Source organism: Lampetra fluviatilis, chromosome 60 (assembly GCF_964198595.1).
Source record: "Lampetra fluviatilis chromosome 60, kcLamFluv1.1, whole genome shotgun sequence".
Classification (NCBI taxonomy): Eukaryota; Metazoa; Chordata; class Hyperoartia; order Petromyzontiformes; family Petromyzontidae; genus Lampetra; species Lampetra fluviatilis.
Genome location: NC_136334.1, coordinates 4,329,262 through 4,344,812, shown reverse-complemented (window position 1 = coordinate 4,344,812; position 15,551 = coordinate 4,329,262). Strand labels below are relative to the sequence as shown.

Genomic DNA, 15,551 nt, shown 5'->3' with positions numbered 1-15,551 from the left:
ATGTTAACTACCTCGCCTGGTATACAGCATGTCGTGGGTTCGGTCCCGATCTTGACGCCTGCTGTATTTTTGGAGTTTGCGTGTCTCTCTCTCTCCCCGTGGTCACATAGATTTTTCTCCGGGTCCATCCGGTTTTTGCCTCCACGTTTACGATCAACGTCACGCGTTTCGAGTATTTGTCTGCGACTATAAATTTCCTCGCGATGATGATGATAAGCCACTTTGTCGAGCGATCGTTTGTGAGCCTTACTTAATAAAATGTTTAGGTTGTTTAACCATCGCCGCTGATGCACGTATGTATGTCAAACTTCTTTCACAGAGTACGGAGCTAATCGAAGGTACGGGGGTGGGGGGGTGAGTACACAGCCAATGTCTCTCTGCGTACGAATTTCTCTGCGTCAGCTGCTCAACGTCTTACGATTGCCTCGGTCACACGATGGAGCGTCGCCGAGAATTCATGCGTTTTTATTGTAATTGTTTTTGTCGTATTGTTGTTTATTAAGATTTTTTATTATTGCTATTTTATGAAAAATATTTTTTTATTGTAGCTATTTTTAATTATAATTTTCGATTAATATTTGTATGATTATTTCCTTATTATTTTTTATACCTTTTAATATTAAATTGGACTATTACTTATCATTTATTATTATTTTATTATCGTCTATAATTATTTCCTTATTATTTATTCCTTTTTCATAATTACATTTTTACTATTACTTATCACTTTCTATTCTAATGTTATGTTTATCATTATTTTTTTTTAAATTTTTTATTCCTTTTCTAATTACATTTTTAATATTACTTATCATTTATTATAATTATTTTTCTAACTATACATATATTTTTTTATAATTCATATTTTTATGATTACCCCCCCCTCACCCCCCCTCCCCGTTTCAAAGGCAAGAGCTTTCGTGTGTGAATGTTTATTATTTTTATTACATTTATTTAACTTCGCGAGCTTTATTTTTCATCTCACACGGGAACATTTGTCAAGGGCCGATGTGCGTAATTACCGAGCGCCGCTTGCGCTCAAGGTGCGCAATCACCGCGAGATTCCAGCGGAACGCAAAAGGCGAGCGCCCAGGGGCCCGTTTAAGCGAAACCCCCCAAAAAAGCGATTCGGTGAGAGTTTCCGAGAATTTCTCCTCCATCAAAATTTCCGCGGCGCGCACCACGCTTGAACCCAGGAGGGGAGATCTTCGAACAAATAAAAAAAAATACATCAGCGTCAGCCCGAACTACTCGATTAGAAAAAACACTCTTTGGTTCTTTCGGTAAAGTCACGTAGGTAGAAAAAAATTAACCCGTAAAAACAAAGTTTTTCACTATAAATCCTTTACATGCGTGGCGGCTAGAGTCCTCTCGTCCTCTGGCTTGAGATGGCTGCCATCTATGGGTCAGATTATTGTCTGCCACCATTAAGCAATTGGTAATTAAATATTTAAAAAAATTTCCCTAAACAGTGTAAAATTTTGGAAAAAAATTTTCACGAACATTAATTGTCTCGCACAACGAGTCTGTGTACAAAATGTCAGCTCGATTGGATGACGGGAAGTGGGTTAAAAAACGACCGAAAGATTTGCACGGTCGTAAGCAAGCAAGCAAGCACGCAAGCACGCAAGCAAGTGAACTTAATATAAGTATAACCCGTAAAAACGAAGTTTTTCACTATAAATCCTTTATATGCATGGCAGCGAACTTAATGTAAAGGATTTAAAAATATATTCGCCTGTGGAGGACGCGGGGATCGATCCCGCGACCTTTGGCATGGGAAGCAAGGGCGCTACCAACTGCGCTACTCCGCCACGGCCTGTGGAGGGGTTACGCTCTGGGCTCTTACACTGTGCGTTCTATTTGAATATATGTAAAATATTTTTTTTTTGCCTAAAAAGTGTAAAATGTTGGGATTTTTTTTCACGAACATTAATTGTCTCGCACAACGAGTCTGTGTGCAAAATGTCAGCTCGATTGGATCACGGGAAGTGGGTGAAAAAACGACCGAAAGATTTGCACGGTCGAAAGCAAGCAAGCACGCAAGCAAGCACGCAAGCAAGCAAGCAAGCGAACTTAATATAAAGGATTTAATAAAGGATTAAAAAATTATAGACCGCGACGTTTCGATCGCAACGCAAGCAACCGTCTTGCGTGGTGTTCTATTATTTTTTCTACCCACGTGACTTCACCGAAAAACACACAGAGTATGGATCCCTGCAGTCACGAAAGCTTCAAATCAAGATCGATTAGAAATGTCGCACCGGTGGCAATGTCCACGTGTCCGTCTACTGCGAAGCAACAACATCTGGCGTATTGAACTCTCCCCTTCCGCAGATGCCCTCGGTTTGGCGGAGAGCGAGTTGATCGGCCGTTTTCCTCCGCAACACGCTAAGACCGCAGCTAAGCCCCTGAATTTGTTCGGGCGACAAACCTCGCGTTGATCTGCTCCGACACACCCAGCAACTCATGCGTGGCAGATCGCGCCGTTCGTCTCTATTATGCAGGAAATTAAATTTGAACGAACCCGATTATTGTAATTGCCGCTGTTATTAAGACGTGATTATTCAAAGTTCGAGGCGCGTCTCGCGTGTTGGAAGCGGGCGCCGAGAGGTGGGGGTGGCGTAAATTCCGCAGTCCTACTTAGAGGGAAAATCCACATGAGGCAATGGCGTTCTGTTGAGTCCACAGTAAATCGATCTCCCCAAATGGACACTAATTTTATCAGCCCCGAAGGGATAATTACCATGGCGGTAGAGTTTACCTTTGACGGGGGTTTCATATAATGACATATTAAAACATTTTGAATGCGTCTCGACCTAATGATCCACATTTTAGTCTGGTTATTAATTTTGTAAAATAGGTCAGCTCAATCTTGATTTGAATTTTTCGTGACTGCAGGAATCCATACTCTTTGGTTCTTTCGGTAAAGTCACGTAGGGTAGAAAAATATATAATAATAATAATACAAAATTATATATTCCGACGTTTCGATCGCAACACAAGCGGTCGTCTTCAGGCGTAAAAAACATAATCCTGCAGTGGAAACTGCTGAACCAATGAGATCAGCCCATGTCGTTCAAAACTACCGGATCCGCCTCCTCTGAAGATGATAATAGTTTTTTTACCCTTCTATCTGGCAACAAAACTGACACCTTTTTTACAAGGAGTCATGTTTGCATAGACCACAATACCTGCAGTCATAATGCAAACAAAAAACATAACTCTGATAATGTATGCACTGTCCTTGAAGTTGATTGGTCCACACCCGAGACAGCTTTCCTTAGAGCCTAGTCTCACATAAGTTGGACCAGATGATGCCAAAAAACATGACTCCTTGTAAAAAAAAAAGTGTCAGTTTTGTTGCCAGAAAAAAGGGTAAAAAACAAATTATCATATTTTTTACTGCCAAATTAGGTTCCAATGGTGTCTTCTGAAGATGTCTCGTGTGATGCCGGGATCAAACCCACGACCTCCTGCATACCAGGCGAGGTAGTTAACATCTCCTAGCCACCGTGGCGCTGAACGACACAGCAGCGGTCGCCATCCCGTCCCTGCAGTCTAATACCCCAGGCTACTCGTGGACATGAGACTCATGCTGGATCTCACCTGGCTAAACGGAATGAAGTTGAAACTGGAGTAATGTAATCCTGCCACCAATGGAACCAGAGATTAATGAGAAGTTCGCTTTTTCTTTGTCGTGGCGTTCTGTTTCGTGAGCAGAGGACGCAAACGGGTTTTGATTCCTTACCCGTACCCGGCCGCACCAGGGTCGCAAACGGGTACCCGTACCCGGCCGTACCCGTATCGGGTACCTGATTGCGAACTCTGGGATGAAGCCATGTTGCAGGCGCGGGTGGGTTGATTCTAGGAACTTGAATTGTGAGAAGAGACAAGACGTTGGGAAATGAGTGACAAACGGTGACTCACCAGTGACTCACGGTCTACCCGTACCCGTACCCGGCCGCACCAGGGTCGCAAACGGGTACGGGTATCGCGTACCCGGTTGCGACCTCTGTTCGTGAAAGACGCAATTCATCAACGAGGCATGGCAGTGAAGGACGGTGACATTTGGTCCCTAATACTTATTCTACGTTAAAGGAGAATAAAAAAAGCCACATTGCCGTCAGCTACGCGAGATCACGTGCCGATGACGTGCGATTCAAAGTTGTACAAATAAAACGTTGTGCATCTTAACTCGGGAGCACGAGCCACGTGCGTTTTGTCAACGGCCGTCAATTGTTTTGCAATTTGAGTTTCGCATTTTCAGCAAAGTGGCTTCGAATGCGCTGGGTAGCCACGGGAATGGTCGACAGTGCTTTGTCGCCGGGTGGACTGGGCCCCGTCATACAAATGTGGAATTGCCATCGATCACTCGCTCAGCGCTGCGCGGTTGTATAGAGAGCCGCGTTGACTTTTGCCGAGGAGTGTGCCACACGTGTATATTACTGTAGCTGGCATTGGTGGTTGTTTTTTTTGTCGAAGTGTATTATTTCTGCTTTATTTACTGGAGCTTCCCATTAAATCATGTGCACCCTGCCGGTTCTGGGTTGTACTTATTTAAGCACGGAATACTATGAAAATAAATGCACCAGTGTGGTGTGTGTGTGATGTTTGGTGTTTTTGGTCGACTCAGCCTCAACCGTGGAGCGGTTAACGCTACTCTGAACTACAAACCAGGCTTCCCGAGTTAGATTCCCGCTCACGGCCACTAACAACCGGTGACGATGATTAGAACCGGTCCTGGGCCTCCCCTAGGTCGACTCGGCCTCAAATGAGTACCCAGTGCGGTGCGTAAAAACTTTGCCACTGGGGAGACAAAGGCGCGCGGGCGTGGTGTTGGACGTCCATCCCCAATCGTGTGCCGTTCCGGCCTTCATAGGTGCTCGCTAACACCACTTGCCCCAACATTCTGTGAAGGCTACACAGTGGCAGGGGGGGATCTTTGTCTGTGTACTTCTGGTGCTGTTGGGGCTACGCGCGTTGGGCTGGTCGCGATGTGGGCGGTTGGAAGAGCAGCAGTCGCTGTCCGCAGATTTTTGCGCCGTGTTTTTTTTTTCCATTTCGACATCACATTGCGAATGACAGCACCAGGGATGCCGTGCCAGACCACATTACTCCACCAGCGTGGGGTACTGGGCTTCACTCCAATGGGCTGTTTGTGGTGGTGGTGGTAACGGTTCGTGGCTATACGTGGGGGCCGACCTTTGTCTTCGTGTCCGTGAGGTTGTCGGTGCTCGCGTGCACAACAGACATAGATCCCCCGCGTGGCCTGCTACAGACTGTCGGGGCAAGCGCTGTTAGCGAGTGGCAGCACCTATAAAGGCCGGCACGGTACACTCTGAGAGGATGGGTGGCCGGCACCACGTCCAAGCAGCCTGTTCACAACGTAAGCGCGTCAGTTCATCAATTGAGGCCGAGTCGACCTAGGGGGGGGGGCCCAGGACCGGTGCGGGATAACCGTCACCGGTGGTCGCCGTGAGCGGCAATTGAACTCGCTTCGTCGGAAGCTCAGCTCGCGAACCGCCACACGAGACCGCTCCCTCGACGCGCGCGCGCGCACAAAAGACAAAAGGATCCCACGTGCAGCAGCCTTGAACAGACCGTTCCACGTGGGGGGGGGGGGGGGAGCACGCGCACGGGCACGCGCACGGGCACTCACCCCGTTGACGTAGTGCTGGACGTTGATGGTTCCGTCCGCGTTCTGCGAGCGCAGGGTGGCACCGTGCCGCATATCACTCAGCAGCAGACGCTTGTCCACCATGTGGTTCCGCAGGGCGTCCTTCAGCTTGCTCCCGGTCAGCCCGTTGCGAGTCGCCTGCACGCACGCAACGCACGCAAGTTCGTCCCGATGTCGATGTTTGCAACACCGAGCACCACCCGAGGGTGCTTTCGTGTTGGGCCGCGAGCGCGAATCGCGAGGTTCGGGTCGCCGCCGGGCTCATTGGCGCAAATTCGCGAAACGCACGCACAAAGATCGCCCCCCCCGTGTAGCGATGTTCAAGAAGGCCGGCACGGCACACGAGGGGGTGGGTGGCCGGCACCACGCCCAGCCGCCTTTGTCTCCCCAGCGGCGATGTTTTTACGCACCGCGCCGGGGACTCATTTGAGGCTGAGTCGACCAAGGTAACGCCCAGGATCGGTTCAGATAATCGTCGCCGGTGTTCATATTCTTAGGTTTTTTTCGGTAAAGTCACGTAGGTAATTTTTTTTAATTTAAATTAATAAAAGTAAAATAAAAATAAAATAAAAATCACGACGTTTCGGAGGCAACACAAGCTTCCGTCTTCAGGTGGAACCGTCACAGCACGCTTGCCGCATCAAGTGAGAGGAGTCACCGGTGTTGGCCGTGAGCGGGAATCGGACTCGGGTCACCGAGCCCGATGTTTTTACGCACCGCACCAGACGCTCGTTTGAGTCCGAGTTGATGAGTGCATGAAGAGGGTAGTGCCCCCCCCCGCCCCCCAGTGTACCGTGTGCGGCCGGGCATCAGACGAGCGGTTGTGGGGGGGGGGGGCACCTCTAAAGGACCCGACAGGCCACGTCGAACCAAAACTATTCCGCAACGGGGCCACGTGCGAGACGCCCGGCGGCAGCACAGAGGGCTGTGACGAGTGGCAAAAGGCACAAATCGCAGGTGCCGAGAGAGGGGGGGTGCGAGGGGCAACACACACGCACACACACACGCACACACACACATACGCACACACACACATACGCACACACACACACACGCACACACACACATACGCACACACACACATACGCACACACACGCACACACACACATACGCACACACACACATACGCACACACACACATACGCACACACACACACACGCACACACACACATACGCACACACACACATACGCACACACACACATACGCACACACACGCACACACACACATACGCACACACACACGCACACACACACATACGCACACACACACATACGCACACACACACACACGCACACACACACATACGCACACACACACATACGCACACACACACATACGCAAACACACACGCGCACACACCTCAGCCGAGAGCGAAGGTTTCCCCTGGAATGAGCATCCCCCACATCCGAGACAGGGGGTAGGGTGGGGGGGTTAGAATGGGCGGGGGTAGAACGGGGGGGGTTAGAACGGGGGGTAGAACGGGGGGGGGTAGAACGGGGGGGGGGGTTTAGAACGGGGCGGGGGGGTAGAATGGGGGGGGGGTAGAGCGAGGGGGTTAGAACGGGGGGGTTGGAACGGGGGGGAGGTAGAACGGAGAGGGGGGGTTAGAACGGGGGGGGGGGGGTAGAACGGGGGGGGTTAGAACGGGGGGTAGAATAGGGGGGGGGTAGAACGAGGGGGTTAAAACCGGGAAGTTGGAACAGGGGGGTTAGAACCGGGGGGGGGGGGGGGGGTTAGAACGGGGCGGTAGAATGGGGGGCGGGGGGGTAGAACGATGGGATTAGAACGGGGGGGGGGTTGGAACGGGGGGGTAGAACGGAGGGGGTTTAGAATGGGGGGGGGGGGGTTAGAACGGGGGGGTTTGAACGGGGGGGTTAGAACTTCGGGGGGGGGTTTGAACAGGGGGGTTAAAATGGGGGGGGATTAGAATGTGGGGGTTAGAACGGGGGGGGGGGGATAACGGGGGGGGGGGGGGGGGTTGGTCTCACCTCGTCGAGCTGAGCCCACGCGGCGTCGCTGGGTGCGAACATCGTCATGGCCTTGGGCATCTCGAGCTCGGCGCGCAGGCCGGCGCGGGCCACCAAGTCGCGCGACTTGCTCGCCTCCAGCGCCTCCAGCGTGCTGAAGATGTTGGTGAGAGGCGCGACTATGGGGGGGGGGGGGTAGGTGGGGGTGATTGTGATTTGGGGGGGGGGGCACGGACAGCGAGGGGGTCGTCGTCAGCGAGACGCGAGCGTTGTCGGAGTCTCTGCCCCGAGCGGTCGAGGGGGAACTCTCGGGCCAACGCGCGTCTCTTTTTAAATCCTTAATATTAAGTTCGCTTGCTTGCGTGCTTGCTTGCTTGCGTGCTTGCTTGCGCGCTTACGACCGTGCAAATCTTTCGGTCGTTTTTTAACCCACTTCCCGTGATCCAATCGAGCTGACATTTTGCACACACAGACTCGTTGTGCGTGACAATTAATTTTCGTGAAAACTTTTTGCAAAATTTTACACTTTTTAGGAAAAAATATATTATATTTAATTACCAATTGCTTAATGCTGCCAGGCAATCATCTGACCCATAGGTGGCAGCCATCTCAAGCCAGAGGACGAGAGGACTCTAGCCGCCACGCATATAAAGGATTTATAGTGAAAAACTTTGTTTTTACGGGTTAATTATTTCTATCTTTCCCCTTCACCCCGAACGACGAAGACCGACGAGAGGGGTGGAAGTTCCTCGTTTGCTACTCGGGTCCAGTCCTCTCCCCCCTCGCCCCCTATGGACCACCTTGCGAGTGACTTCCTGCCCCGCGGCGAACTCGGCACGTGCGTCGGTAGCGCTGCGCCGGACCTCGAAAGAAAGGAGAAATTTTGCGGCGGGCGACGTTTCGGGCGATGGGCCTTCCAGCGCAGCGCTTCAAATGATTTCTGTCGCAAAGCGGGCGAGCGCTCGAATCGCGCTTCCGAACCTTAGCGGCTCGCCACACTCATTTTTTGGCACGACGATCGTGACATCGATGATGACTCTTTTAAAATCCTTTATATTAAGTTCGCTTGCTTGCTTGTTTAGGACCGTGCAAATCTTCCGGTCGTTTTTTAACCCACTTTCCGTGATCCAATCGAGCTTACATTTTGCACACAGACTCGTTGTGCATGACAATGAATTTTTGTGAAATTTTTTTCCAAAATTTTACACTGTTTAGGGAAAATGTTTAAAATATTTATTTACCAATTGGTTAATGCTGGCACACAATCATCTGACCCATAGGTGGCAGCCATCTCAAGCCAGAGGACGAGATGACTCTAGCCGCCCCGATGCCACGCATATAAAGGATTTATAGTGAAAAACTTAGTTTTTACGGATTAATTTTTTGTTGTTGTTGTTCCTGAACATTGCAAGCCGACTTTCCCACAGAGCGATGCAGCCCTCGTCCGGCCAACACCTGCGGGGTGTATGCGCCACTGCCCCCTGGCCCAGCGTTTCTACGGAGTCGTACGTTCGATGATTCACGCTATTGCCCAGACGTTCCTGCGTGGGGGGTGGATTGATTTTTTTCCCCCAGAGCTGGGAAGGCACAGGTTGGGAACGCGTGGTTGCCTTAAATCAGCATCTCAGATTCCAATTGAGTTACATAGCAAGTGCCAAATATACAACAGGTTGCCTTAAATCGGCATCTCAGATTCTAACCGAGTGTCTCACCACAGGAACTCACATCAAGTTGGCATTTGTGGCTGTTTAACTCACTTACTAACTGTACTAATAATTTCACTATGTAACACGATTTTTGTTCCTAGGTAGTAAGTGTTATTTTCTAATTGCGTACGCCTCAAACGTATAAAAATTGGATATTGTTCCCCACAAACTTTGCTTTTGTCACCAGGACTTTCTGTGAAGGAATGACACAAATGCACACCACGTTTTCTCATTGCCAATAGGTACATTTCAAAACATCAATGTACTGGTCACAAAAGCAAAGTTTGTAAGGAATAATAGCCATATTCTGTACTTTTGAGACATAAGAAATTAGGAAATTACACTTACAACCCAGGACCAGAAAAAATATAAATTTTGTTGTTACACTGTGATTATTTTAATTTTACAAGTTAAAGCCCACTGAGCTAAGCGACCTGGTCACAAATGATAGCCCAACGAAGTGGCTCATCATCAGGTGGATAATTTACAGCAGGAAATAAACTCTAAACGCATGATGTTGATTCTACATGTGGAGGAAAAAAAAGGGATGGCCCGAGGAAAATCCACGTGGCCACGGACAGAACACGCAAACGCCAAATATACAACAGGCATTAGGGTCGGGATCTAATCCACGACCTCCTGCATACCAGGTAAGGTTATTCTCGCCACCGCGATGCCCCAAAGGTATCAAGAGCACGCGTTTTGTGTTGAAATCAACGTTTCGCTTCGTTCACAAGTGAAGGCCACGATCGTCGAGCCTAACCAATTTGTTTGGCAAAAAATTGAATGAACGACCACAGTTATAGCGTGACCTCGCTTCTCCCCTGCACACGAGTCGACGAATGCCAAAGGGCTCTCGCACCCGGCTTGAGCGTTCCGTGGCGTATGCACGCACGTTGAACTTCCTTCGCGCCGTACGTGGCCACCTCAACAGGAGAAGCTCAACGTCGTGCCGACAGCGTGGATCCCCAACGCTGTCAGAAGAGAGGCGTAGAAGCCGTTCCCCGTACTGGCTGTCAAAAGGCTCACGCTCTGGCTGTCAAAGGGACACGTTTAAAGGAGCCACCGGAGACTCCCTTGACAGTGGCGTTAGAGGCTGGATGCTTGCGGCTGACATCGGGGAGAAGCGGGCGGTGCGTGAGGCTGACCACTGCCCTTGTAACGCTCCTAACGAGCTTGCTGCATGATTGATTATCAGGGCCTGTGAGCACCAACCCGCCCTTCACCCATCCCGACGACTGTGGCACTCTCTGGGCCTTCACTCCCGTGACACCCGCACTGTGGAAGTCTCTCTGGGCCTTCACTAAAGAGGCACTCGCACTGTGGAACTTTCTGGGCCTTCACTCACGTGACACATGCATTGTGGTAGTCTCTGGGCCTTCTCTCCCGTGCCACCTGCACTGTGGAAGTCTCTGGGCCTTCTCTCCCGTGCCACCTGCACTGTGGAAGTCTCTGGACCTTCTCTCACGTGACACCTGCATTGTGGAAGTCTCTGGGCCTTCTCTCACGTGACACCTGCATTGTGGAAGTCTCTGGGCCTTCTCTCACGTGACACCCGCACTGTGGAACTTTCTGGGCCTTCTCTCACGTGACACCTGCACTGTGGAAGTCTCTGGGCCTTCTCTCACGTGACACCCGCACTGTGGAAGTCTCTGGGCCTTCTCCACCATGACACCCGCACTGTGGAACTCTCTTGGCCTTCTCTCCCGTGGCCACCCGCATTGTGGCACTCTCTGGGCCTTCACTCCCGTGACACCCGCACTGTAGAAGTCTCTGGGCCTTCTCTCCCGTGGCACCCGCACTGTGGAACTTTCTGGCCCTTCTCTCACGTGACACCCGCACTGTGGAAGTCTCTGGGCCTTCACTAAAGTGGCACCCGCACTGTGGAACTTTCTGGGCCTTCTCTCCCGTGCCACCCGCACTGTGGAACCCTCTGGGCCTTCACCCCCGTGGCACCCGCTCTGTGGAACTATCTGGGCCTTCATTCTCTGGGCCTTTGACACTTTTTACCCAACCCCCATTCTCATCGTTATTTATGCAAAATGCCTTTAGATTTTATGATGAAAGCTGCAAGTATTGTTATTGTTATCGGAGACATCCACTTCGTTATGTTGTCCACGTTGACCTGGACAATGTGACGCAGTTATTTTGCTCCGATTGCATCGATCTCCACCTGCTGGATCGCTGTATTTTGTTTTATTTTTTTAACTTTTGTCATGTTCGTGATCCAGGCCACTCTTGCCGATGACACTCTCTATAATCGGTTGAGTGTTCACCTGTTAAAAAAAATCTACTTGAAACTTCAACCGGTTTTTACTCTCTATCTCACTCAATCGTTTGTGCCCACTCGTCCACAATCTCACTCACTCACGTACGCAATCATCCACTCCCTCATCCGCCCCCTAATCTACCTCGCCTGGTAATACAAGAGGACATGGGTTCGATCCAGACCCTGACGCCTGCTGTATATTTGGAGTGTGTGTCTCTCTCTCCCCATGGTCGCGTGGATTTTTCTCCGTGCCCTCCGGTTTTTCCCCCTTCACATTTCGAATCAACGTGCGCTTAAGAATATTTGGCGGTTATCAATTCCCACACGTTAAGCCACTTGGTTGAGCTATTGTTTTTGATAGCCAGATCGCTTCTACTTAGCTCAGTGGGCCTTACCTGGTAAAAATAAAAATATGATAATTGGCTTTTTACCCTTTTATCTGGCAACAAAACTGACACCTTTTTTTACGAGGAGTCATGTTTGCATAGACCACAATACCTGCAGTCCTAATGCAAACAAAAAACATAAATCTGATAATGTATGCACTGTCCTTGAAGTTGTGTGGACCAATCAACTTCAAGGACAGTGCATACATTATCAGAGTTATGTTTTTTGTTTGCATTATGACTGCAGGTATTGTGGTCTATGCAAACATGACTCCTCGTAAAAAAGGTTTTGTTGCCAGATAAAAGGGTAAAAAACCAATTATCATATTTTTTACTGGCAAATGAGGTACCAATGGTGAAAATAAAAATAGTTTTAGTCTATAGTTTACGTACAAAATGATTGATTGCATTCGTCTTCGCACAAGGCCATCTGTACGTACGGCGCGAAAGAAGTTTAACCTACACACACACATGTACGCATGCCGTGTCAACCCATACGGTTTTCCCCGTATTCTTGTACAGGCAAATTGAGTTTTCAGGTCCGTACGGCGTACGGCTGTTTCAATAGGGGCAAAACAAAAAATGGTTTTGTCAATTCCCGTTTCTCCCTTGTGATGGGACTTTGTAGGATGAACGTTGAGATTTAGAAGGGTCACGGGGTGTCCAATACGGCCTGAGTTGGTCTGTAATAAGGCAGGGCATTGGTAAGGGGTTGACATGTGTGCGTACGTAAGGTAGTGAAACTGCACCGTGTGAGCCTGGCGGACGTGAGGTTCCATTCGCAGCCGTGGCTAAACCATCGGCGGCGAGTGGGAGATGTCACCCGCTTGGCTCCGTCTGAAGTGATGCCAACGCCCTTCAGCAGAGGTCCCCAAAACGTTTTGGCACCAGGGACCGGTTTCGTGGAAGACAATTTATTCACGAACCGCGGGGGGGGGGGGGGTTCATCATTGGGTCTTCCCCCATTTTCAAAGAAACTCTCCAACAACGTTTGTTTGGCTAGGGGTCAGCAGCTTGTGGGCTCACCACAACTGTGACTGAGACAAGTGCGCGGTGCGGGAATGAGGCGCGGACGGAAGTGGTAAATAAAACTTAATTTGGAGCTTTCGTGACTGCAGGAATTATGTCTTTGGATCTTTCGGTAAAGTGACGTCTAAAGATAAAATAATAAATTAAATTAAATGCTAGCATACGACGTTTCGATTGCAACGCAAGCAATCGTCATCAGGTATAAATTAAATAGAAACACAAATCTAGTAGACTTAGAAATGTAATGTAATACAACACAGAGTCGGAAGTGGTAAATAATCAAATAATGGGGGCTGGCCACACGCGGACTCACCACTTTCAGCGCCTGCAGTGCGGCCTGGTTCCTAACAGTCCACGGACCGGTACCGGTCCGTGGCACGGGGTTGGGGACCCCCCTGCCCTTCAGCGATCGCAAGTTTTGTTCCAAGGCGATAGCAGACGGTGCTGTCACTTGTCCCCCTCCCCTTCCCCTCCCTCCCCCCACCGTCTCGATGCGCAAACCTCTGCAGCAAATTACGCTCGCTCCGCTCCAGGTTAGGGCGGTCGACGTTTCGAAGTGAGAACCGCGAACACTCAAAGGAATTTCGATTTAAAGCTTTCGTGACTGCAGGGATTCTTCTTCTTGGTTCTTTCGGTAAAGTCACGTAGAATGGAAGTAATAAAATAATAAAAATAAAACATAATAAAATAATTCTCACGACGTTTCGGCCACAACGCAAGCAGCCGTCCTTCACCTGAGAACGGCTGCTTGCGTTGTGGCCGAAACGTCGTGAGAATTATTTTATTATGTTTAATTTTTTTTATTTTTTTACTTCCCTTCTACGTGACTTTACCGAAAGAACCAAGAAGACTCAAAGGAATGGCGGCGCCGACCCCCCGAATCCCCACCTTGCCCCCCCCCCAACCGGCCAGTGTTCCATCACCCGAGACCCTGGGTGTAGTGGGTACGGCGAGATGACCACGTGTCCGCCTTGAATGAAATGAAATGAATGAGTGGGCATCTCAAACGGCCCTGGGCCATGTCTCGAAAGGTCGCCTATTATTATTATTATGATTCAATATATATACTTTCAAGGCCACGGTGTTATTGAGAAGTGTCTTGAGTAGGATTTTGTGTTGTTGTTGATGTCAGTTGTTGTGCGTGTGCCAATATCAGCAGCAGCAGCAAATGATTTGTGTAGTGCGGTGAGATATAGTCTAACAACCTCCACAGGTGACAGGGCATGGGCAAGCTGTCATCAATCAGTGGATTGACAAAGGCACGTGTGTGTGTGTGACGGTGCAAATCGATTGCACTGTGCCAATACCTTTGGGGATCTACGAGAACGGTGGTGGGAGAGGGGGTTGATGCGGAGATGCGGTCGCATCGGCAGCCTCGACAACATTGTCTGTGATGACCTCTTGACCTTCGCCTCGATAAACACGGCTGGAATCGTTTTGAAGTTCACGGCCCGTGATCGCTTTAAAATGACCCGGCAGTCTCCCCTTGGCATTGAGAAGTAATGACCGTTGGGAATTCTTGGTTTGCAATAAAAAGAGCTTAATTGCTCATCGGATTCCTCCAGGATGAATACAGATTCGCATTCTGATATCGTCCATTCAGTTCAAACTGGAAATGTTAACTCGAAATTCTACACCTTCGAAAGAAAACTCCGACAAATTCCCCGCCCACAAAATGATCTATCAGATTGGATAACAATTCTGGCAAATGCAAATGCCAGAATTGTATGGATCGCTCTTCAGCAGCGCACCGGTGGTGATGAAGCACTTTTGTTTGTCACGTGACGACTTCGTTAGTCGGGTGGTGGGGGGTGTACGACTAAAACTAAACTTTTTTTTATTTTACCAGCAAGGCCCACTGAACTGAATTTCAATTTTTTCAGAAGCGACCTGGCCACAAATGATAGCTCAACCAAGTAGCTTATCACGGGGACATTTATAGCAGCCAAATACTCTTAAACGCGTGATGTTGATTCTAAATGTGGAGGGGGAAAATCCAGAGGACTCGGAGAAAAATCCACGCGACCATGGGGAGAATGTGAAAACTCCAAATATACAGCAGGCATCAGGATCGGGATCGAACCCACGACCTCCTGCACACAAGGTGAGGGAGTTGACATCTCCTAGCCACCTTGGCACCCCTTATAAACGCATTTTACCTACGGGGATCTGACCCACAAATCAAGCATGAAATTAAATTTGGGTTGCGAGAGCCTACATCACGTTTGATTCAGATTGTAAACGATTAGGGATCATATTTGTGCTACAAATCAATCGACGTGTTTACAATTATAAATACCCAAACTGTGTGCGCCTACTAATGACCGTGTCTCATATCTAGATACAGTATTCCTGCCAATATAATTAAGCTAAACAGAAACAATCATATTCTGTTATATCCATCTCGTTTTATTGCAAACGATTGTTATCGTCTTTGCAATCTTTTATTTTGCAATCATTAAAGTCTCATCGGTACATTGCTCTCACCTCGCTTTACATCACATGTAGATGA

General features: G+C 49.1%; 1 protein-coding gene across 3 annotated transcripts in view; it reads right to left on the bottom strand.

Annotated features, from left to right (window-relative positions):
- LOC144950911 (transforming growth factor-beta-induced protein ig-h3-like) overlaps positions 1-15,551 on the bottom strand; it is a 254,138-nt gene that overhangs the window by 195,261 nt on the left and 43,326 nt on the right. For all 3 annotated transcript variants that reach the window (XM_078881080.1, XM_078881079.1, XM_078881078.1), the window contains exons 5-6: positions 7,671-7,828; positions 5,660-5,815 (exon numbers count right to left, since the gene is read on the bottom strand). In XM_078881080.1, coding sequence (XP_078737206.1) covers positions 5,660-5,815; positions 7,671-7,828 — 314 coding nt within the window. The remainder of the gene's footprint in view (positions 1-5,659; positions 5,816-7,670; positions 7,829-15,551) is intronic.